The 23664-nt window shown below is 34.2% G+C and overlaps 1 protein-coding gene and 1 long non-coding RNA gene across 11 annotated transcripts in view; both read left to right on the top strand.

Moving 5' to 3' along the window:
* CNTLN (centlein) overlaps positions 1 to 23664 on the top strand; it is a 337157-nt gene that overhangs the window by 110092 nt on the left and 203401 nt on the right. For all 10 annotated transcript variants that reach the window (XM_032300118.1, XM_032300117.1, XM_032300115.1 and 7 more), the window contains exons 6-7: positions 2987 to 3120; positions 15662 to 15824. In XM_032300118.1, the coding sequence (XP_032156009.1) occupies positions 2987 to 3120; positions 15662 to 15824 (297 nt within the window). The remainder of the gene's footprint in view (positions 1 to 2986; positions 3121 to 15661; positions 15825 to 23664) is intronic.
* LOC116566129 lies at positions 19916 to 21970 on the top strand. The gene is made up of 2 exons (XR_004275747.1): positions 19916 to 21629; positions 21660 to 21970. It is a non-coding gene; the product is annotated as an uncharacterized LOC116566129 (long non-coding RNA).

The raw sequence follows: 23664 nt of genomic DNA, 5'->3' as shown, positions 1-23664 counted from the left end.
TGCTTTCTTTTTTTTTTTTTACTTTCTTTTTTTTTTTTTACTTGTTCAACTCTAGCCCTAAGTGTTTATGCTTTCTTTTTTTTTTAACCACTAAAAAGAATGCTTTTCTTTTTCTCTTAATATTTATATATTTAATGTCTTTTTGTTTTTTCCCTTCTCTTAGTATATTACCTAAAATCCCAAGGACAATTTTAGTATAAAACAGGTTTGTTCTTGATTTTTTAATGAACATTTCACCATTAATTATCATATTCACAGATTTTTGGCATTCCTACTACCAAATTAAGAAAATTTCTGTATTCCTATTTTGTTGTCAGTTTTTTGTTTTTCAATCATAAGGTGTTGAATTGTTTTGGGTGGTTTTTCTGATGCTATTGGCATGTTCATATTTTTTTCCTTTAATCTCATACTGTGATAAATTATATGAATTTCTAATGTTAAACCATCTTTATATTTCTGGAACCAAATAACCTCAGTAAATAACCCAAATCTTTCTTTAATACTAGTTTGGCTTATTTTGGATTTTTTGCATTTATGCCTAAGTGATATTGCCCTGATATGTTCCTTTATATATCCTTCCCTTTCTGACTTGGATAACAGGTCATGCAATTTTTATGAAATGAGTTGAGAAGATCCTTTTTAAATTCTTTGTAATGTTTCCCACAAGATGGAGGTTGTTCACTTATTGAAATGTTTATAGACCTTTCCTTTAAACCTTTAGGACCACATAAGTTGTTTTTGTGAGTCAGTTTTATATACTTGATTAAATGTGTTGATATTTGTAACATTTTTAATTATTCTTTTGAAATTTTCTTCTTTTAAATTTTTTCTTCTAATTTTTTTTCTTTAAAATTTTTAAATTTAGAATGTGTAATATGGTCGCATGGCACAAAACTGAACAATATGTAGTAGGAAACAATGAAAAGTTTTACCGTAATTTTATATTAATGTCAAGGGGACTTGAGAGAGGAGCTCTATTGCTGTTTACTACCTTGGGAGCATTACTTGTGGGGACCCGCCATAAGACATGCTCCAGATTTGGGGTTCACTAACCTTCCAAAAATGGGAACCCAGGCTGAAATTCTGTGTTAGGGCTAGATTTAGGACTACTGTACTGAGGGGTGCATTTTTCTACTTCGTTTTCTTTCTTTCTTTGCTTAGTATTACAAATGAAGTTCTATTATTTATTCTTGTTTTCTTTGCTAGTAATTTAGGTTTTTCATGAAAAATTATTCTAGGTTTTGATACTTCTTGGAAAATTTGTTCTAGTATTTTCTAATGATTAAAAATATATCCATTGGAAGCTGACCTTTGGATTTTTGTTTTCAGCCTATGTTCTTTTCTAGTCTGTTTTATCCTGATGAATGGTCCTACCATTCACCTCGTTGCTCCTAGGCCATATCCCTGCAAGAGATATTTAATTCCTGTCTTTGTCTTGCAACTCCACAGACACTTATCAACAGGTCCTGTCATTTCTACCTTCAGAACCTATCTTAAATCTGACTGTTTACCATCTCTGTTGTTACTTATCAAGCTACCATCAGCTTTTATTTCAATAATTTTTGATTTGGTTCCTCTGTGTCTACTCTTTACGTCAAATAGTATTTTTTTTTTTTTTTTTTTTTACTTTTGCTTGCTGGTAGCTTCATTTTTTCATATTATTTGTCTATTTTAGTATATTCTGTATATTTGTAGTTCTTTTAAATTGGTTCCCATATTTGCCTTTGCTACGATAGTGTTTATTTCTTATTGTTCACCTCATTGACTCTCTTTTCGAAGGTTAGATTTTGAAGCATTTGTCTTGATGGGAATGTTTTACTGTCCTCTATTTCCACCCTAGTGTTCTTTTATCCCTTTTAAGCAATTCTGAGGTTCCTGGTACTTTTAGGTACCTCAGTCTGAAGCTAGATCTTTTTTCAAGCCTGAGCCATCTTGTTTCTCCTTGATATTTGGCATAAATCAGATTGAATTTTGAGATGAGCAGCTTTACACGTATCTTATCTGTGGTGTGTTAAAAAATTTCTTCTAGGTCTCCCGACCACAATCACAACCTGTTTTTGGTTTCTTGTTTGACAGCCCTTCTGTAGTCCCCACTTTCTTTTTTCTGAGTTTGGATTCTTTCTCCTGCTAAGCATAACAATGCTTTTAGTCCTAACTAACTGTCAATAGTTGAACTCTAGCCACCTCTATATATGTTGGACACAAAGATAGAGTAAGTTTTTAAAAAGGCTTGCATTTCTTCTCTCCCTCCTTCTGTCTTTCTTCTCTCCTCCCTCTATCTTCTTCCTCCTCTCTATATTTGTCTACCTTCATATCTGTCATTGTCTTTTTTACAAATAAATGAGAATTTCTAATGCTTATCTAAAACTTTGGTATTTATGTTTCGTAGTAATGTATGGTATTTATATTGGCATACTTTATTTAGATATATATTTAGTTATTTGCAAAAATAATTAAAATTAATTTTATATGTTCTTTAAAATAAAACATCAAATTTTAAAATTCTTCACAATGAAAAAATTTAGAGAATGATCAGGAGAAAAAGATCAGCTTTCAAGAACTTTAGATAAATTTCACTGCAATTAAGAGAACTGAGCATGATCTGAGTGTCAAGCTTTGAAAAACTATTTTGATGTCTTTGTAGTACTGTCGTTTCTTCTTGGAATGTATCAGTGTATGTGCACTTCAAACAGAGAAATAAGTAAATGTATATAATTTTTCTGATTAATATTTAAGTAAATGAGTTCATTTTTGTTCATCTCATGAATTTGTTGTACAATATATTAATAACTAAATTTGTTATACATATCTTCAAGTTTGCTTCAAAAATTTGTTACTGGTATAAGTTATTGTTTGTGTTAAAAGTATTTTAACGAAGTGAAAAAATTAAAATAGTTTTTCTCTGTCATTTTGTAGAATAATTAAATATAACAGATGTTACATTTAGTATTATATTTGATTATTGATATAAGCCCTCTAATTTTAGGCCTTTGAAGACAACTTAATTGAAGCAAGGAAAGAAACTGAAGTATTACAGAGTAAATATAATACTCTATCATTACAGTTGAATAATAAACAGACTGAACTTATCCAGAAGGATATGGATATTACTCTGGTCAGGCAAGTATATTGTTTTTAATTTAACATTATAGAAATGTCATTAATCATTCAGAATGACAACATTTATACTTATTATTATAACACCCTAAAATAAAACTGTGTTTCTGGGTTATATATGTTTATTCATTGAGAATCTGGAGTTATTTACACTAAATGGAAAATCTACCTGGGAGAATGAGTGGGTCTACAGGATTGGATGAGCATGGTCAAGGGGTACGCTAGTTCAGGTTTTAACAAGGACATTGCAATGCTTTCATTCATTGTTTTCTTCTAACATTTCTAGGTATGTGTTATATGGTATTCATATTGCTACAGAGAACAATAATAATTGAGAAACACAATTTTGAGTTTTAATTTTATTATGTTCTACATAGTTTCAGTTTGTGATGCAGTCTTTCTGTATTAACATAATTGATTTTTAAATACTATTCATAAAATTGGATTACTTGAGAAAGTAAGCATGATACACTTGTGTTTCTAAGTGTTTTTAAAGATGTTGAAACTATTAATTTGCTTTCTAATTACTTTTTTCAGTAAGCAGTATGAGAGAAAATAAATTAACTTTTCCTTGGTTCATAGACTTGTGTGTGTGTGTGTGTGTGTGTGTGTGTGTGTGTGTGTGTCTCTCTCTCTCTCTCTCTCTCTCTCTCTCTGTCGTTCTCTTGCTCTCTCGCTCATCTGTCTACCTATCTGTCTATCCACGCACATGAATGGACATGCATGGATATATGTATGTATCTGTTTATTTATTTTGGTAGCACCAGAGCATGGAATTGAAGGCATGCTTCTAGAAGTCTACCTTATTTAAAAATAAGTAATAAATAAATGATGGGTAAGTTACTGCCATTCTGGTACACATTGGGTGGAGTTCTTCTTTGGTAAAACTTGTCTGTGATTTTTCTTTCATGTTAGTGGGCATTGGTAAGGGGGTCAAGTTAGTGCTATATATCATGTAGTTTTTGTAGTTCCATTGGGTAAAATATAGTTTTATAAATTTAAATATAGCATTGTGAATTTAGTTTGGATGAGAAACTGTTTACTATTACCGAAGCCAATAAAATTGAAGTGAATTAGAATGTTAACAGATTCCTTGTATTTTAACAGATTTTAAAAACTTTCTCATCATAAGGGTCAGAAAAAGTATAAGCTTTATAGATGGTAGACTGGTTGACATATCAACTCATGGTGTAATTATTTTTAAAACAATACGGAATTCAGAAAATAAATAGGAATAGAATCTTAGATTTGGATGAAATTTAAAAATTGTTAGTTATTCTTATCTTCTTCCCAATAAGGTAGTATAGCATTTAGTCTTTTCTTGAAATTTTTAGTTTAAAAGTTTCTCATGCTTTTCAAGACTGCTATTTTCATTTTATATTGTTTAAATTTTTGAACATTGTTTTACATGTACTTAGTTGAAATTTGCCTTTTTACAATTCCTGCCTATTTATTGTAGTTTTATTATCTGGAGAATCTCAGAAACAATCTAATTTCTATTATGTAACATAGCTCAGTGGTCTAAGGCAGTTATTAATGACAATATTTTTTTTTAAATAATTGATCAACTACTCCTATTCCTTACATAAGCTTTTTATGTACATGTTTCACAGATGTTATCATGTTTTGGGTTACTTTTCTGCTGTTTCCCATATTGTCAATCTTCTTTAAATATAACATCTAGAACTACATAAAATATGTCAACAGAGACCTTTCCAGTTTATAGTATGATGGTGCTAGGCTATTAAAACAAATATGGTGTCCATTCTAGGATACAGTGCAGTGTTAAAGACATGGGGTGTAACAACTATGTTTTCTTTTACGTTATGTGCAGTATTTGCACATAATCTATGCACATTCTCCTGTATACTTTAAATCATCTTTAGATTACTTATATTAAATATATCATACAATGTAAATGCTATGTAAATAGTTGTTACACTGTATTTGTTGTTTCTATTGTTTTGTTGTTATGTGTTTTGAATTACTGTTTTTGATCTACTGTTGTTTGAATATGTGGAAGTAGAAACCACAAATATCGAAGTCCAACTCTATGCATAAATAATGATGTACATGCCTATAATCTATATAGAGCATGTTAATATATTTACCTAGCCATTGCATAAAAAGGGATAACCAATTAAATTGCCTACCCAAAACTTTGCCTGAATAGATAATGATTCTACGATTAAGGGTGAGAATTTTTGTTAAAATTGAGTCAAGACAGTTCAGTCATAATTTTGGTTCGGAGAATCTTCAGACAAAATCCTGAAACTGGATTAATACATCTGGATTGCTGGTTTTCCCAGGTACTTAGCAGAAGCAAATGAGTTTTCTTTGGAGAATGATAAAACAATCTGGACTTAAATTATATCTAAAGTTTTACAAAATAAGGCCTAGCACATAGTCAGAAATAACAAGTATGTAGTAAGGAAAGAATAAAAAGATATAAGAACTAGAAATGAAAGAAGAAATCCTAATTGTTTACTAAAACATGATTAATTCACATAGAGAATGCAAAATAATTTATATATAGTTTAAATTAATAAATAAGTTTATCATGCTTGGTGGATACATGATCAGTATATAAAACTTAATTGCTTTTTTTTAAACCAACAAGACATATTAGGAAATTAACTTAAAAATAATTTAATTTACAGTATTACTGGAAGTATGAAGAGCAAATATAATGAAAAATGTGTATTACCTCTATTCAGAGAATTCTATGAATGTTGAGAAAAAAGTTCTATTATGTGCGGGGAAATAACAACATTCGTGGTTTGGAAGATTCACTATGATAAAGATGCCAGTTCTCTCTGAATAGATGTTAGATTCAGAAAAATACTGATCATGGATGATCAACAACAGGAAACCATTACCACCCTTAGTCAGAAGGGACAAGAATTAGTATTCTGTGACAGAGGCTGCGCAGTAAGAGCAGTAACCTTAGAGGAACACAGGCACTATCAAACTGTAGCTCAGCAGAGAGTGAGCCAGGTAAATAAGTATCTTGACCTCTTTCTCTTTTTTACTCTGGAATCACCAACTAGTGCCTCTAACTGCTGAAATTCAGTTAGAGCCAGAGAACAAGAAGCAGTATAATCTAGTCTGTAAAGAAGTTGGTCTGTTAGGCTAAGTAGAGTAGAGATATGAAGATTGGCCTATTCTTAGTTACTACTCTTTTCACAACTTTTCTGGCAATTATTCCCTGTTAATTTTTGCATAGGAACTTTAGATTAAACTTGCTTATTTTTTCTTTGGTATGTTGTTAGCACATAAAATTTATAATAATCTAAGAAGAATTGACATCTTTATGATGTTCTGTCTTCTTGTCCCAGAATGTGGTGTGTCATTCCATTTGTTTCAATCTCTGTGTCTTTCTCATATAGATTTTGAACATTTCTCATTAAATTTATTCCTAGATCTTTCATGTTTCTTGTTACTATTTTAAATGTATTTTTTCCTTCTCATAAAGCTTTCAAATAATTTTTCTTTTATTGCATATAGTTTTATTGTGCACTTTTTTTGGGTGGATTAATTATTTTGTTTTCACTGTGAATCATGCTATCATTATTTTGGTATGAATGATAAATGTGAATTATATAAAAATAAATGCATGTAGTACAGAAAAGTACAAAGAAGGTAAAAGAAAAAAAATTACACTAAAAATGCACCCCTAGAGAAATAGCAGCCATAAAATTTTTTGAGCATTGTTCTAGATTTTTCTCAGTCCCTATTTATAAATTGAGGATTGGGTATACAGACTTTTTAAATAAAAAAGACTATTTTGCACATGTTCTTTTGGTAACTAATAACTTTAGTTTTTTTTTTTTTTTTTGCATATAATGAAACAGTACGGCTCTCTGATGTGAAATTGAGGAGTTTATTACATCTTAGATAATTATTTTTTCTCTATAAGGAACACTATCTTTCTAAAACTAAGGACAAACATATGAAAAACCCTGGAGATTTATGTTATATATTTTTTAAGCTACATTTCATCTTTAGCTGATTTTTGTACTCTGCTATGTACACTCTGAAATGAGCATGTAAATTCAACCGTTTTGACTCCCCCCAATTTGTGTCATAAGAATTATAGCATTTATTTCCTCTTGTATAAACATAGTGAATGCAGATGTTTAGGCATAATTCTATATAGTACTTCAGTGTTCATCATTAAACTTTCTACTCTTGATTTTTTCATTCCATACTGTTTGTTTTGATTCATCTCATGAGCCCATCTTTACCAGGGCCTTCCCTATTGCTACGTTATGGTTTCTGCCCCTGTTGGCATCCAGTTTAGTCATGTGCCTTATTTTGGCCAGTGGAATGAGAGTCCTGTCAAATGTTTTAAAGGAGCCATTGCTTGATTTGCCTTTGCTTTTTACCTTTTTCCAGAATAGCCTATTTCCACAACAGTCTGATGCTCCAGTTTGGGTCTTAGAATAAAGAAAAGCAAATGTAATGTGAACAAGCAGTAAATCTTTGTTTTTGTAAGGTGTAAAGTTTTTTTATAAGCTGTAGAACTAGGCAGAGAAGCTGTTCGAAACCCTCTGTTAGTGTTTTCTACAAAACCTGGTTTTTAAAAGGATATTCCTAATTTATCACCTGGCCTACTCAATTTTTTTGATAGCATCACTGCTGTGGTTTATTTGTCCCATCCAAAGTTCATGTTGAAATTTAATCCTCAGTGTGGCAGAATTGGGACACTGGGCCTTTACAAGGCAATTGGGTCATGAGGGCTCTGCTCTCATGAATGAATTAATCCACTCTTATGAATGAATTAATCCACTCATGTATTAATGGGCTATCATGGGAATGCAACTGTTGGCCTTATAAGAGGAAGAAAGACCTGAGGTAGTATGCTCAGCCTTATCACCATGTGATGTCTGGTACTGCCTCAGGACTCTGCATAGAGTCCCCATGAGGAAGAAGGCCCTCACCAGATGGAACCCTTCAACCTTGGACTATTGTAAGAATAACTGCAAGAAATAAATTCCTTTTTCTTTATAAATTATTCAGTTTTGGGGATTCTGAGTAACTAAAATAGACTAAAACAATCACTAGTTGTTGTTTTTTTTTTTTTTTTTAAACCCCCCCCCCTTTGGAACCCTTCAAGCCTGGGCTTCTATAAGAATAACTGTAAGAAATAAATTCCTTTTTCTTTATAAATTATTCAGTTTTAGGGATTCTAAGTAACCAAAATAGACTAAAACTATCATTAGACTAAAACAATCACTGAATGATTATTAGATTTATATTTTGGCAATACAATATATTCTACAGAACTTAGCATCCCTCATGAGATGGGAAGCATTGCTGGTTCTCGGCACTTTCTCTTTCAGCGAACCCAGATTTTCCTTAATTCCCTTTGATATATATCTAGAGGAACTTCTCAAGTTTGAACCTAACAATTTTATGCTGTATAATTTTGATTTTGCTTATAACTACTCTCATTATGGATTTAAAGCTATGATGGCATTTTTTTGATATCAGTCCTTTTTTGTTATCTTCTTCATTTCATTCATTCAACAACCGTTTTCAAATAGCCTAGTAAACAACTTGAGTCATGGATTACATACTGATTACTTACTTGGGAGATTCACTTCCAGTACAAAGTGGGTAAAAGAACAAGAATCTGAGGCAGGAAAGGATAAAAAGTAATTCGAGGTAATGCATTGTTCTAGCCATTGCTTCTTGATAAAACATGAAGACATCAGGCCACTGACTTAACCATCCAAGAACAGAGAAACTGTGCCCTGGAGCAAGCAGTCAGATGGAAGAAGATAATATATCTTTCTTGTTTCCTTTTGCGTTTTGTCTTCTATTTGTTCAAGTTTGTTGTTGCTCATACTATCTCCTGTATAGTAGCATTGTTTATCCCAGTCTGGAAATGTTAACGAAGAAGAAGACTCTAGGCATGCAGCTGGTTATCCTTGAATGATGGAGTCATGTGAGCTGTATGTATTTGGTAGGCTGATGTAGCAGTTAGTAGGCTGAGGCAGAAAAATAGACTCAAAATTCTAGTAGCTAGATGAAGTTGAATCTTAAAAGATGCCTAAGATGTGTCCCATACAACAATAAATATTCTGTAAGAGACAGAAACTGTCCTAGGTGCTCTGTTTATAGCAGTGAACAAAAAAGTCCCTGCCCTCACATCATCATATTCCATGGTGTATATGTACCACATTTTCTTTATCCAGTCTATCATTGATGGGCATTTGGGTTGATTTGATGTATTTGCTATTGTGAATAGTGTTGCAATGAACAGAACATATCCATATATCTTTATAATAGAATGATTTATATTCCTTTGGTTACTAGGCTATTTGTTACTGCCCCTTCAGAACTTGTTATTGGCTATTCAAAAATTCAACTTCTCCCTGGTTCAGCTTTGGGAGGATGTAGGTGTCTAGGAATTTATCCATTTCTTCTAGATTTTCTAGTTTATTTGCATAGAGGTATTTATAGTATCTGAAGGTTGTTTGTATTTCTGTGTGGGGTCAGTGGTGATATCCCTTTTATCATTTTTTATTGTATCTATTTGATTCTTCTCATTTCTTCCTTATTAGTCTAACTTGTAGTTTATCTCTTTTGTTAATTTTTTCAACAAACCAGCTCCTGGATTCATTCATTTTTTTTGAAGAGTTTTTCATGTCTCTTATCTCCTTCAGTTCTGCCCTGATCTTGGTTATTTCTTGTCTTCTGCTAGTGTTGTCATTTATTTGCTCTTGGTTCTTTAGTTCTTTTAGTTTTGATGTTAGGGTTTCAACTTGAGATTTTTCTAGTTTTTTGATATGGGCAGTTAGCACTATAAATTTTCCTCTTAACACTGCTTTAGCTGCATTCCAAAGACTCTTGTGTGTTGTCTGTTTGTTCTTGCTGATTTCAAGAGCTTCTTGATTTCTGCCATAATTTCATTATTTACCCAGGAGTCATTCAGGGGCAGGTTGTTCAATTTTCCATGTAGTTGTGTGGTTTGAGTGAGTTTCTTTATATTGAGTTATAATTTGATTGCACTGTTTTCTGAGACACTGTTTATTATGATTTCAGTTCTTTTGCATTTGCTGAGCAGTGTTTTTCTTCCAATTACATGATTGATTTTAGAGTAAGTGCTATGTGTCACCAAGAAGAATATATATTCTGTTGTTTTTGGATAGAGAGTTCTGTAGATATTTATCAGATTGACTTGATCCAGAGCTGAGATCAAGTCCTGAATATCCTTGTTAATTTTGTTTGATGATGTGTTTAATATTGACAGTGGGGTGTTAAAGTCTCCCACTATTATTGTGTGGGAGTCTAAGTGTCTTTGTAGGTCTCTGAGAACTTGTTTTATGAATCTGGGTGCTTCTGTATTAGGTGCATATGTATTTAGGATAGTTAGCTCTTCTTGTTGAATTGAACCCTTTACCATTATTTAATGCCCCTCTTTGTCTTTTATGATCCTTGTTGGTTTAAAGTCTGTTTTGTCAGAAACTAGGATTGCAGCCCCTTCTCTTTTCTTCTTTCCATTTGCTTGGTAAATTTTCCTCCATTCCTTTATTTTGAACCTATGTGTGTCTTTGCACATGAGATGGGTCTCTTAAAGCAAGCACACTGATGGGTCTTGACTCTTTATCCAGCTTACCATTTGGTGTCTTTTAATTGAGGCATTTAGCTCATTTACATTTCAGGTTAATACTGTTATGTGTGAATTTGATCCTGTCATGATGCTAGCTGGCTATTTTGCAGACTTGGTGATGTAGTTGCCTCATAGCTTCATTGGTCTTTTTACCTCAGTGTGTTTTTGCAGTTGCTGCTAACGGTTTTTTCTTTTTCCTTCAGGAGCTTCCTTCAGGAGCTCTTGCAAGGTAGGCCTGGTGGAAGCTAATTCCCTCAGCATTTGCTTGTCTGAAGAGGATTTTATTTCTCCTTCACTTATGCAGCTCAGTTTGGTTGGATATGAAATTCTGGGTTGGAAATCCTTTTCTTTAAGAATATTGAATACTGGCCCCAATCTCTTCTGGCTTGTAGGGTTTCTGCTGAGAAGTTCCCTGTTAGTCTAATGGGTTTCCTTCTGTAGGTGACCTCACCTTTCTCTCTGGCTGCTGTTAACATTTTTTTTTCTTCATTTCAACCTTGGAGAATTTGCTGATTATATGTCTTAGGGTTGATCATGTCATGGAGCATCTTACTGGGGTTCTTTGGATTTCATGAATTAAATGTTGGCCTGTCTTGTTAGTTGGGAAAGTTCTCCTAGATGATATCCTGAAGTATGTTTTCCACCTTAGTTCTGTTCTTCCCATCTCTTTCAAATATCCCATTCAGTCATACGTTCGATCTTTTTACATAATCCCATTGGTCATGGAGGTTTCATTTGTTTCTGTTTATTCTTCTTTCTCTCTTGTCTGCCTATCTTATTTCAGTAAGATAGTCTCTGAGCTCTGAAATTCTTTCCTCTACTTGATCATTTTGGCTATTGATACTTGTGGTTGCATTGCAAGGTTCTCATGTTGTCTTTTCAATTCCATTAGGTAATTTATGTTCCTTTCAAACTGGTTATTTTGGCTAACAGCTCCTGTAATGTTTTATCATGGTTCTTAGCTTCTTTGTATTGGGTTATAACATGTTCCTTTAGCTCAGCTAAGTTAGTTATTACCCACTTTCTGAGGCCTACTTCTGTTAGTTCATCCATCTCAGCCTCCACCCAGTTCTGCGCTCTTCCTGGAGAGATGTTACAATCATCTGGAGAAGAGGCATTCTGGCTTTTTGAGTTTTCCGTGTTTTTTTCTTGATTCTTTCTCACCTTTGTTAGTTTATCTAGCTTTGATCTTTGAGTTTGTGGGGACCTTTTTGTTAATGCTGTTATTGTTGTTGCTGTTTGTTTTTCTTTTAACAGGCACCTCTTCCTTAGGGTAGGGCTGCTGTGGCTTGCTGAGGGTCACTCCAAACCCTATTCACTTGGGTCCCTTCTGCATCTGGAGGTGTCACCAGTGGAGATTGCAGAGTGGCAAAGATGACTGCCTGCTCCTTCCTCTGGCTGGGATGTTTGTCCCAGAGGGGCACCAACCTGATGCCAATGGAATGCTCCTCTATAAGGTGTCTGGCGACCCCTGTTGGGCATCTCACCCAGTCTGGAGGCAGGGGATCTGCAATCTGCTTAGTGAAGCACTCTGGCTGCCCCTTCACAGAGTCGGTGCACTGTGCTGGGGGGAATCCCACTCGTCTGGACTGCCCGGTTTCCTCAGAGCCAGCATGGGGAAGGTCTAAGTCTGCTAGTCTGTAAGACTGTGGGCACCTCTCCCTCTAGAGGCTCAGTCTTAGGGAGATCAGAGCTCTGTCTCTAAACTCCTGGCTGGAGTTGCTGAAATTGCTGCAGGGAGGCCCTGCCCAGTGAGGAGGGATGGGTTAGTGTTCTGCCTAAAGGGCAGTCTGGTCTCAATCTGCCATAGCCACTGTGGCGTGCTATGGGGAATTCTGGGCCCAAACCATCCAGTCTTCCTGGCAATGGCAGGGAAAAATTGGCAGACTGGAGCTGCAGCGAAGGCTGCTGCCCATTGTCCCTGCTCCCTGGGAACTCAGGTATCTTAGGCAGCAGGCAGCATGGCTGCCCCTTCCACTGGGAAGTTGGTAGTCTTGGGTAGTCTCCAACCCAGTGGCTACTAAGAGGCCACCAAGTGGCTGCCAAGAATCTGGACAGCTCTGTACTTGGAACCCAAGGCCCTGGTGGCGTGGGCTCATGAGGGGTATCTCCTGATCATGGGTTACACAGATCCGTGGAAAAAGTGTAGTTTCCCCAGCAGAGTAGCTCGATCACGCACCATTTTTCTTGGCTGGTGGTAGGAGATCCCGTTACCCAGTGTGGCTTCCAGGTAGGCCGCTGCACCACCCTGCTTTTCCTCACTCTCCGTGGGTTGTGCCAAATACCTAGTCAGTCCCAGTGAGAGAACTTGGATACCTCAGTTGATGGTGCAGGATTCACTAGTTGTTTTGGTTCTTCTTTGTGCAGACCTCCTACCACAACTGTTTCTAGTCCGCCATCTTGGCCCCTCCTGTTTTACTTTACTTGTTTTCAAATGAGGAAAGATCTAGACAAATTCAGTCCTTTCTGTGAGCCTCACTTGCTTTTTGTATTTGCATATTTGGTGTACATACCATCACTTCTACTTTTCTGTGGTGGTGTGGGGAGATAGAGAGAAATAAATGTATCTACGTAGTATAAGATTATGTTTCAGTTCCGCTTATTGAAAGCGTGCCAGAAAATGGCATGAGAAGGTAGAGAAAAATGTGCTTTTTCTCAGGTTGATTTTTAATTTGCAAAGCCTTATAATCGTTTGAGCATCATCCTACTCTTCAGTGTGTTTCTTATAACTAAAGATACATATATTTTGTTGTACATTGTCCTTAAATATACAACAGCTACTGATTCGGGCCTTCACAATAAGAAATACCAGATGTCTTCTAACATTGGAATATAAATAAATTTGCTATTTTTTACACTGTATTGAAAGATAATATCTTCATCATGTCTGCTTTCTAAATGCAACTTTTTTTTTTTAGGTCTCCTGGCTAACATGTCTTAAATACAATCGAATTTTCTCCTGTACTGTTAGGTATTTCCTTTGACAATTTTTGCTAATATTATTCATGAAAATGGCAGTAATTATCATGCCTTATTACTAGGGTCTTTTTCCCCCCTCTTCTTGTATTATATTTCCTGAAGGCATTGTGCCATTATTGGTTTTCTTCTCTCCGCATCTCCATTTCTGACTGCTATTTTCTGCATGTTTCAGTTTTTTGAATAGTTACAGGAAAATGGTATATGTCCATGTATCTGTATGGATGCAGTGCTTGTGGTTTGAGAGCATTAATGTTCTAAATTGCTAAAGAACAGAACTATTTGCTCCCATACTAATTTTTTTCCATCTTCAACAGCTGCCTGCATATTTATATTATTCTTTCTTTAAGACTTATCTTATGTGAATGAATGAGTAGTTAAAGGTTATAGGTAAAGAAAAAGTTCCATTAAGAAATACAGTCTTCAAGATTGTATATAAAAATATATATTTTATATGTTATATATTTAAATACATATATATATTTTGATTTTTTAAATTTTGTTTTGTTTTGAGATGGAGTCTTGCTCTGTTGCCAGTCTGAAGTGTAGTGGAGCAATCTTGGCTCACTGTAACCTCCACTTCCTGGGTTCAAGTGATTCTCCTGCGTCAGCCTCCTGAATAACTGGGATTACAGGCATGCGCTACCACACCCAGCTAATTTTTGTATTTTTAGTAGAGACGGGGTTTTACCATGTTGGCCAGGATGGTCTCCATCTCTTGACCTTGTGATCTGTCTGCCTCAGCCTCCCAAAGTGCTGGGATTACAGGTGTGAGCCATCACACTCGGCCCAAAATATTATATAAGTACAATCAGCCTTTCATATCCATGGATTCATCCAATCACAGATTCAAAGTATCAGGGGAATAAAATGAGTGGTTGCATCTGTACTGAATGTGTACAGACTTTTTTCTTGTTATTTTTCCCTAAAGAGTACAGTATAACATTATTTACATAGCATGTACTTTGTATTAGGTATTATAAGTAATCTAGAGATGACTTAAAGTATTTGGGAGGTTGTGCATAGATTATGTGCAAAACTACATCATTTTATATAAGGGACCTGAGCATTTGTAAATTTTCGTATTCAAAGTGGGTCTTGAAACCATTCTCCCGTAGATACTAAGAGACTACTGTTTATAGTATATTTTGATGAAATAGAGCTTTATGAATATTTTACTGTTCAAATTAAATATACAAAAGAATTTTCAGTTTCGTATGATCTGTATCACACGGGATTCACTACCACAGCAATCTGAAAACCTCTATCTCTAAGGTGCAGTTCTCCTCGACTCTTAGTGCCATCATTGCCATCACCAGTTCATTTGTCCTCCTGTTATCAGTTTCATCCTGGGTAGCTTAGAAGGACTGGATTTTCCTTGTGACTTTCTGACTTTCTTACCTCATCAGTTCCTTCAAGCTGGATTAGAGGAGTCACAGGAATCCCAGCCCAGGACCCTTAGCTTACAAACTAGAATTGGCAGTTGTGCTTTAAGGAACTTTGGTTTCAAAACTTAAAATATGCCCTTTGGGATTCTTTTTAATATATTTAAAGTTCTGTATAATAATATAAGGTTGATGTCCCCTTGTTCAAAACTGTCTAATAACCATAGTTAACCTCACTACTTGTTAATTCTTGAAACTGAAGCATTTACTTAATTTAAATAAAAGGTGGTACTATGTATATCCAGGGTTTTTATTACTATCAAGCTACAAAAAATTAATATGTATCTGGCTTTGAAAGTCATAGTAGTTCTATCAATACTTTCTAGGTGTATGTGATAAATATTAAATACTTTATTATTTGTTTTATAAATAAGTTTGCCTGCAGTACAAATAATGGTAGATGAAAAATAGAATGCCAATCTGTAACCTTAGATGAACACAATTATTTAACTGAGATGATCTTTATCCATACTTTTCTCTGTTTATTACTTGCTTTGCACAGGAAGGAATTGCAGGAGCTGCAGAATCTTTACAAACAGAACAGTACACATACAGCCCAGCAAGCAGAGCTGATCCAGCAGCTTCAGGTTCTCAATATGGACACACAAAAAGTACTGAGAAATCAGGAAGATGCTCACACAGCTGAAAGTATATCATATCAAAAAGTATGCTTTTATTCTGTAATAAAGATGCAAAGTATGTCTATGAACTTATAAACATATAGAATTTAGATTTTTTTTCAAATTTCAGCATTTCATTATTACTTCCTTATACATATGTTTCCTGAAATTAGAAGTGAATGATGGTTCAATTTGATAACATTTAAAATTTTGTGAGTTTTCTTTATGGTTTTTAGAGCTGATTCACTTAATATATAGATAAAATTTACTCTGTAGAGTATTATTTTTATAAAGTGGTATTGAGATAGCTACTGTGAAATATACTGAGTATAGTCTCAAAATGGGAAAGGATTTGGAGAATGGAATTCCTCAGCTTGCTGTTATAAGAAATTATTTTGTTAAGTATGATTCTAGTTTATGACTTAAGGTAGACTTTCATTATAAAATTTGTACTTTTTTTTTTTTTTGGCAAATCTTCACAAACACAAAGGGGATTACTGAGGAGTTCTTTAGGATCAATATTTTTCTCTGTTTATTTTGTGTGTTTCCGTTCAGTAGTCTTTTACTTTACAGTTGTTTTAGGAACCCTTCAAGAAGGTTTACCCAAGTATGTAGGTGTGCTGACTGACTCAGCAGCAATAATTTTATCTAGTAATTAAAAAAAATACCTTTATTGAGTTTTTCATATGTTTTGTATAGAGTGCTAAATTATTTATATACATAATTTATATAGTGTTATTCTAATTTAATATTAATAGTTGAGGTGAGTAGGGCTTAGAGACGTTAAATAATACAGTTCATATTATTTCTCTAAAATTACTGGATTTTTCCTTTGGATCTTACTCTTGTTCTAAAAAAAAAATCACTGAAAATTCAATGTCTATAATTAATGTGGTATAAATTACCTTAAAACGTAAACACATATTTTTAAATGATGCTTTGTAACAGTGGTTTTCAGTGTGTTTTGTGTTCCCTTTGCGTTTTCCCTAGATAATACCAAGCAGGAAGATACAGTCTATTCTCTCCATTTCAGCTACAGCAGTGCCACCTTTTTGTTTCACGGGTGGGATTGCCCACTGTGTTTTTTGTTTCTAAACCAGGCCCCCTTGCTAAAAGGATTTGCAACACTATACCTTATTAATAATTTTAACTGTTTTCTCTTATTCCCTCCTTGATAACTTTCTGTTGTTTGAAATATTTTTTTTTCCCCTCTTGGCTTCCAGTGTCCTATAATTGTGTGGTTTTCTTCCTTCAGTTTCTGACTGTCTCTTTTTAGTTTCTTTCTGGTCCTACCCAGTCTCCATGTCCTATAAATGTTAAAATGTCCCAGGCCTCAGTCTTTGGATCTCTCTTTTTTTTTTCTTCCTGTTTAAACTCACACCCTAGGTGATTTTATCTAATCACCTTGACTTTCAGAATTCTTCTACAGTTGAATATCCCTTATCTGAAATGCTTGGAACCTGAAACCAGAAATATTCTACATTTTGAGTTTTTGGGATTTTTGAATATTTGCATTACATTTACTGGCTGAGCATCCCAAATCTGAAAATTTGAAATCTGAAATGCTCCAGTGAGCATTTCCTTTGAGCATCATACTGGTGCTCAAAAATGTTTTGGATTTTGGAGCATTTCAGATTTTTGGATTTGGATGTTCAACCTGTGTCTGTAGGCTGACGATTCCCAAATTTGTTTATCTACCTTGGATCTCTTCAGTGTATTCTAGGAAAGAGTATATCTAATTGTCTACTTAATGTCTCTTCACTTGGATGCCTAATGGGCATCTCACTTGGAATGTGTTCAGAACAAAGCTATTGCCTGTTATGTTTTCAATGCAGGTGCAGAATTTGACTACTTCCCATCACCCTTGTTTCACCATTCTGTCCAGGTCACTATTATGTATTACCTGGATTATTGTAGTAACTTGCCAGTTTCGTTGCTTTGATCTTAAGCCTTTTGAGTGTTCTAAACATAGGTGCTAGGATATTCTTGTCGAAACTTTGTGAGTCAAATCAGATCACTCCTCTCTTCAAGTGCCTCCACTGGTTTCCCAGACCATTAAAAATTAAAAACCTAAGTTCTTACTACAACCTGTGGGACCCTACATGTTCTGGCACATAACCTCTCTGATCTCATCTTTGCCTTCTCTTTTTATTCACTCTACTTCAGCACCACAAACCATGTTTTTGTTCCTTGAACATTTATTTAACCTTTCAAGGCACACTTTCTTCCCGTGCCTGAAAGCTTTCCTGCCCAGTTATCTGCATATAAACCATTTTACTTCATTTATTTTACAACCCTTACAGTTTAAAATTAGTTGATAGCAGAAATTAAATGGTAGAAGTAAGAATGACGTATGTTATAATAGTAGTAGAAGGAAGTATGGGAGCGTAACTGGGGGCCAGTTCCAAGACTAAGGATAAAGAAAGCTCTCCTTGAATTGCTTGAACCCGGGAGGCGGAGGTTGCAGTGAGCTGAGATTGCGCCACTGCACTCCAGCCTGGCGCCTGGCGACAAGACTCTGTCTCAAAAATAAATAAATAAATAAATAAATAAATAAATAAAAATAAAGAAAGAAAGCTCTTCTTGATGGTGTCATACTAGTAATACTTTTCTGAGAATATAAAATATCAGAGACAAATTAATTTCTCATAGCTTTTCCAAGTGAACTCTTGTTCAAACCATAAATTCCTTAGTGTATGCCTTTACTAAATTTGGGAAGTAGAACTTATATGCCCCTATTTGGAGAACTTGCCATAACCTAAATTGTGATCTGGGGTACATTTTGAAACTTTACACACGTTTCCTCTAGGATTATGTTTATCCCTTCCAAGAATCATTATAGAAAATGAAAGATGTAAATGATGGGGGTATGTTGTGTTTGTGAATAGTATTGAGGCAGAAAAAAAAAAGGAAGACAACAAAATAATTGGTTTGCTTTTCCTTGGGTTTAGTCTATTTTTTTGTCATTTTTTCTCTAGATTGAAATTCACTTTTCTTTTATTTTTGTGTCTCAGATATTACCTTGGGTAGCATGGGATTTGGGGGCTTCACTGAAACTTAAGATGATCTCACTTTGAAATCGTAATTCCTGCAGTCATATTTTAATTTTGAAGTTATTTTAGATGCTTATAGTTGTTCATAAAGTTTTCATTAGTATCCTCAACTAGACTCAATTTGAAAATATTTTCCTTTATTTATTCTTTACAAATTTTGTTTACAGTTAGTAGACATTACAGTTATTTTGGTAGCTATATATAGTTATTTAAAAACAAAAACAAAAACACAAAGTCTTTTATAATTCCATCTCCCAGAGGTAAATACTGTGAACATTTTTAATATTTCAGTTTTAAAAATGCATGTTAACTTGCCTGTGAGCACACTAATATTTTTCACTTTAACATTATATTTTTAAAAATCATAACATATAACTATTTTAGACAGTCATAATTTAATTATTTTTCTAGTGTTATATATGTTATTCAAGTGTTTTATTATTGTAAATAAAACTGCAATAAACATCTCTTTGTTGTCAGTTCAGATTATTACTATTCATTAGAATGCATTGACCACACATATATACGTGCGCGCGTGCGCGTGCACACACACGCGCACACACACACACACGCACACACTGACCTACCCCCTACCCACCCAGGGAAGACTTCTTTTTCTGAGACTATAACATTGTATTAACCATGAGCAATTCACTTTTTTTGTTTGTTTTTTTTATAGAGATGGGGTTTTAACCATGTTGGCCAGGCTGATCTCAAACTCCTGACCTTAGGTGATCCACCTGCTTCAGCTTCCCAAAGTGCTCGGATTATAGGTCTGAGCCACTGTGCCTGGCCCAATTCACTTTTAAGTAGTTCTTACATAACATATTCTTTTAAAATTATTCCATAATAAGAATGTATGGGGGTCATGGATTTTGAGGGGAGCTGCCTACTACATGATTAGTAAACGTTAAGTTACTGAACCTTGAGACATTGCATGTTATGGTGTCCCACTTTGGATATACAATTTAAAAATCATAATTGTAACAGTATTTTAAAACTTTATGGCAATGTTTATATTTTAATTTAAATATTACTCTGGTCCATTAAATGGACTAGAATGTTATTAAGAGTATTAAGTCCATGTTATTAAGAGTATTAAGTCCATTAAATGGACTAGAGTATTATTTAAATTGCATATTACCAAGGGATGAATGGTTCTGTGGTGATGAAAAATGTGGAGAAACAACATACAAATGAGAATTCCTTCCAGTTAGATCACAGTTATAAAGAAAGAATGTAAAATTGTGCTATAAGCCAGGGAGAATCTGAGTTTCTGTTTATACAAATTATTTTAGAAATGTATTATGTAAAGTGAGGTAAAAATGTAAGTTGCTCCTAGTAACCATATAATAATAATAGTTAACATGTTTTAGCTTATTGCATATCAGACATTGGCAGTAGGTCTTTTGCCTGGTTGTTTAAGCCTCGAACCAACCCGATGTGGTATTGTTATTATTATCCCTGTTTTATAGGTCAGGTAACTGAAGCTTAGAGTGTTGTCTAAAGTCGAATAGCTACCTGCATAGAATTCAGATGTAGGTAATCTTGGGTCCAGAATGCAATCCTTAAACTTTATTAGAAAGCCCACAGTATAGTTAAGTTATAAATGGAAAGATGATATCTTATCCTTAAAAGCCTTATTAAACAGATTCTACAAACTTGCATTATCTATTCTCATCCAAATTTTTTCAATGCTTAATAATTTCTAATGTTGGAATATTTATCCTCATATCTACGTTAAATGTTATTCAGAAGATTCCACTACAGTGTTTTTGGTGACCAGAGTATAACATGTTACCTTCCTCTGTGAAAAGGCTTTCAGCCTTCTCTAGCCATTGTTCCTCCTGATTGTACACATTTGGTTTCTTTTATCTTGCTATTACATCACACTTTTAAACTTTTTGAGCATCTGAAGATTTTTTACTGACCCTGTTTTTTTCTCCTCAGAAATGTAGTAGTTTTGTAGTGCAGGATTTTAAAATTTGGGAATGATCATACTGCCTTGTCAGGTGTGCTATTGTTCAGACTTTTAGTGTTCATTTATATCAGATTATTCATTCTTAATCTAGAGCATTATATGTAGTAATTGTCTTTTGCCCTTGTCTACACATATTTTTAGATTTTTTCCAACAAATTTGAATAATCTTGCAATAGTGAGATGAAATTATTTACTCAAAATTTCAAACATATTTTCATATAGATTTATTTTAATATTTTCAAATAATAATTGAGATTTAGCTGTAAGACTCAAGTGAGTTGAATTAAAAAATATTACACTAACAATTTATTTTCAGTTCTTATTAAGCTTCTTTAAGAGTCAGGTCTTAGCTACTGTTTCTAATGAAGTTTGTTTCCTCTGTTCACTTTCTCTCAATTCTTCACCCCTTTTTCTTGCCCTTCCATTCCCTATTATTTCTCATTTATTAAGTAGATATGTATAATAATATCTGTTTAATTATCTGAAAAGATAAAAACAGTTGTCCCAAGTGGTAGAATTCGGGGATTGGGGAGGGTAGACAAAGGTAAAGAAAGAAAATTGGAAAAAGGTTTTGAGCACAGAAAAGAGGTGAGTCATGTTTTCCCAGAGCTCTCCATAACAAATCATTAGTCTCATACACGAATCTACCAATCATATAGTGTGGGAGGCTCTTCTAGGAGAAAAATACCTGTCAAGATACATAAAAGCAATCTAGGGTGTTCTCTTCCTCTGAGCATGTAGCCATTCATATAATTTTAAATATTTTAATATCTCTGTAAATCCTTTATATCCATGCATATAATTTAACTATTGATAGTTATGATAGTTATTGATAGTTATTGATAGTTATGTCAGCATTTATGATTTCTAGACCATCTTAACATGGTTAGGGTACTAATATGTATTTTATAACTTTTTGTTCTATTTGGTGATGATATTACTCAAACTGTTATCAACCTAGGAAAATAAGGAGTTAGCGTATTAAATTATATGTTAAATAAGGCTTCTCGTTTTTGGCTATAAATAGTACAGTTTTCACTTGAAGAATTTATTGTTTCAGTCAGTGTTGCAAATATAGTTGGCACTCTGTATCCACAGGCTACATCCCCATTCAAAGATTCAACCAACCATGGATTGAAAGTATTTGGGAAAAAAAAATAGCAATACAACAATAAAAATTAATATAAAAACTGTACAACTATTTACATACTGTTTACATTGTATTAGGTATTATACGTAATCCAGAGATGGCTTAAAGTATGTAGGAAGATGTACATATTTTATAAGCAAATACTGTGCCATTTTATATAAGGGACTTGTGCATTTGCAGATTTTTGGTATCTACTTGGGTCCTGGAAACAATCTTGTGGATACTGAGGGAATGACTTTAGTATATTTACTAAATTTGGAAGATTTTAATCCTTAAACAAATTATTATTATTGGGTAACAACACATACATTTTCAAAGTTGTTAAGATATATAAAATATCACCTAGTTGTTTAACACTAATAAAAATATTTGAAAAGGAGCTCTTCAGTCTAAGCCCCCAAAAATAAAAGGAGTTGGAGTTTGAAGTCTTTTTTTTTTTTTGAAGTCTTATTTCTAACTCACTTTCTGTCTCCTGACCTTTTTAACCTTTTTCATTTTAATTTCTTCAACAGAAAATAGCATGAAGAATAGTGGATAATACATTACATATGAATTATAGTGATTGATACTTCTAAAGTATATAATATATGATTACATTTTACAGTATAGAATCTTACAAAAAAAATTCTGACCCATTCAAGCTTTTTGGATTATTAGAGGAAAGAAATTGTAGAGAAAAGAGCCACTCTGAAAACTGTTGTAAGGAATCTTGGCCAGACGCAGTGGCTCAAGCCACCGTAGCACTTAGGGAGGCCGAAGTGGTCAGATCACGAGGTCAAGAGATCGAGACCATCCTGGCCAACATGGCGAAACCCTGTCTCTACTAAAAATACAAAAAAATTAGCTGGGTGTGGTGGTGTGCACCTGTAGTCCCAGCTACCTAGGAGACTGAGGCAGGAGAATTGCTTGAACCCAGGAGGTGGAGGTTACAGTGAGCTGAGATCATGCCACTGCACTCCAGCCCGGTGCCTGGCGATAGAGCCAGACTCTGTCTCAAAAAAAAAAAAAGATTAAAAAAAAAAAAGGAGTCTTATTGCTAATAGGGAAAAAGCTAACTCAGGATGCCTAAAGCAATGTGGATGAATGTATTTATCATACTGCCTAATTTACTCACTTGAGAACTTTTTTTTTTAACTCTACTTTTATTAATGGAATGAGAATAAGATGGAATCTACCCGGGCACTGGAACGTTCTAAGCTTTTGCCTTCTTGCAGGATCTCCTAGAGAAGTAGACATTTTATTACCCAGAGGTCTTGTCACCAAAAAACACTTTAGAAATAAAGATAGATTTAACCTTGTTGAAGGCTGTTTTAACAAGTTTACTGCTGAACTGAGGCCTAGAATTAAAAATGGCTGGAGGACTATCTTTGCTTCCTGTGCTCTAACTTCACAACCGAGTGATCTCATTACTATTAAATACATGAAATCCAGTCAGCCAACAAAGAAAACAGGCAAGTTGGAGATGTATGTTTGGAGTAAGCTAAGGAATAAGTTTGTCCCAATACTTAGAACAAAGCTGGTCTAATTTGATATGGGCTTTCTCAGTTCTTTTTCACCTGCTGCTTGGAAGGATGGATATTCGGTGCAAGACGTAGAGTTTGTCCCAGAGTAATTTTACTTACCCAGTCATATCACATCAAGTCAGGGCAACTTCTGAATAGGAATGCAACTGCTTAAACTGCATGTCAGAGAGAGCAACCT

Source organism: Sapajus apella, unplaced genomic scaffold (assembly GCF_009761245.1).
Source record: "Sapajus apella isolate SASKATOON/1434 unplaced genomic scaffold, GSC_monkey_1.0 scaffold42, whole genome shotgun sequence".
NCBI classification, from domain to species: Eukaryota; Metazoa; Chordata; class Mammalia; order Primates; family Cebidae; genus Sapajus; species Sapajus apella.
Note: the sequence above shows the minus strand (reverse complement) of the source record. Positions and strands in the feature narration are given on the sequence as shown.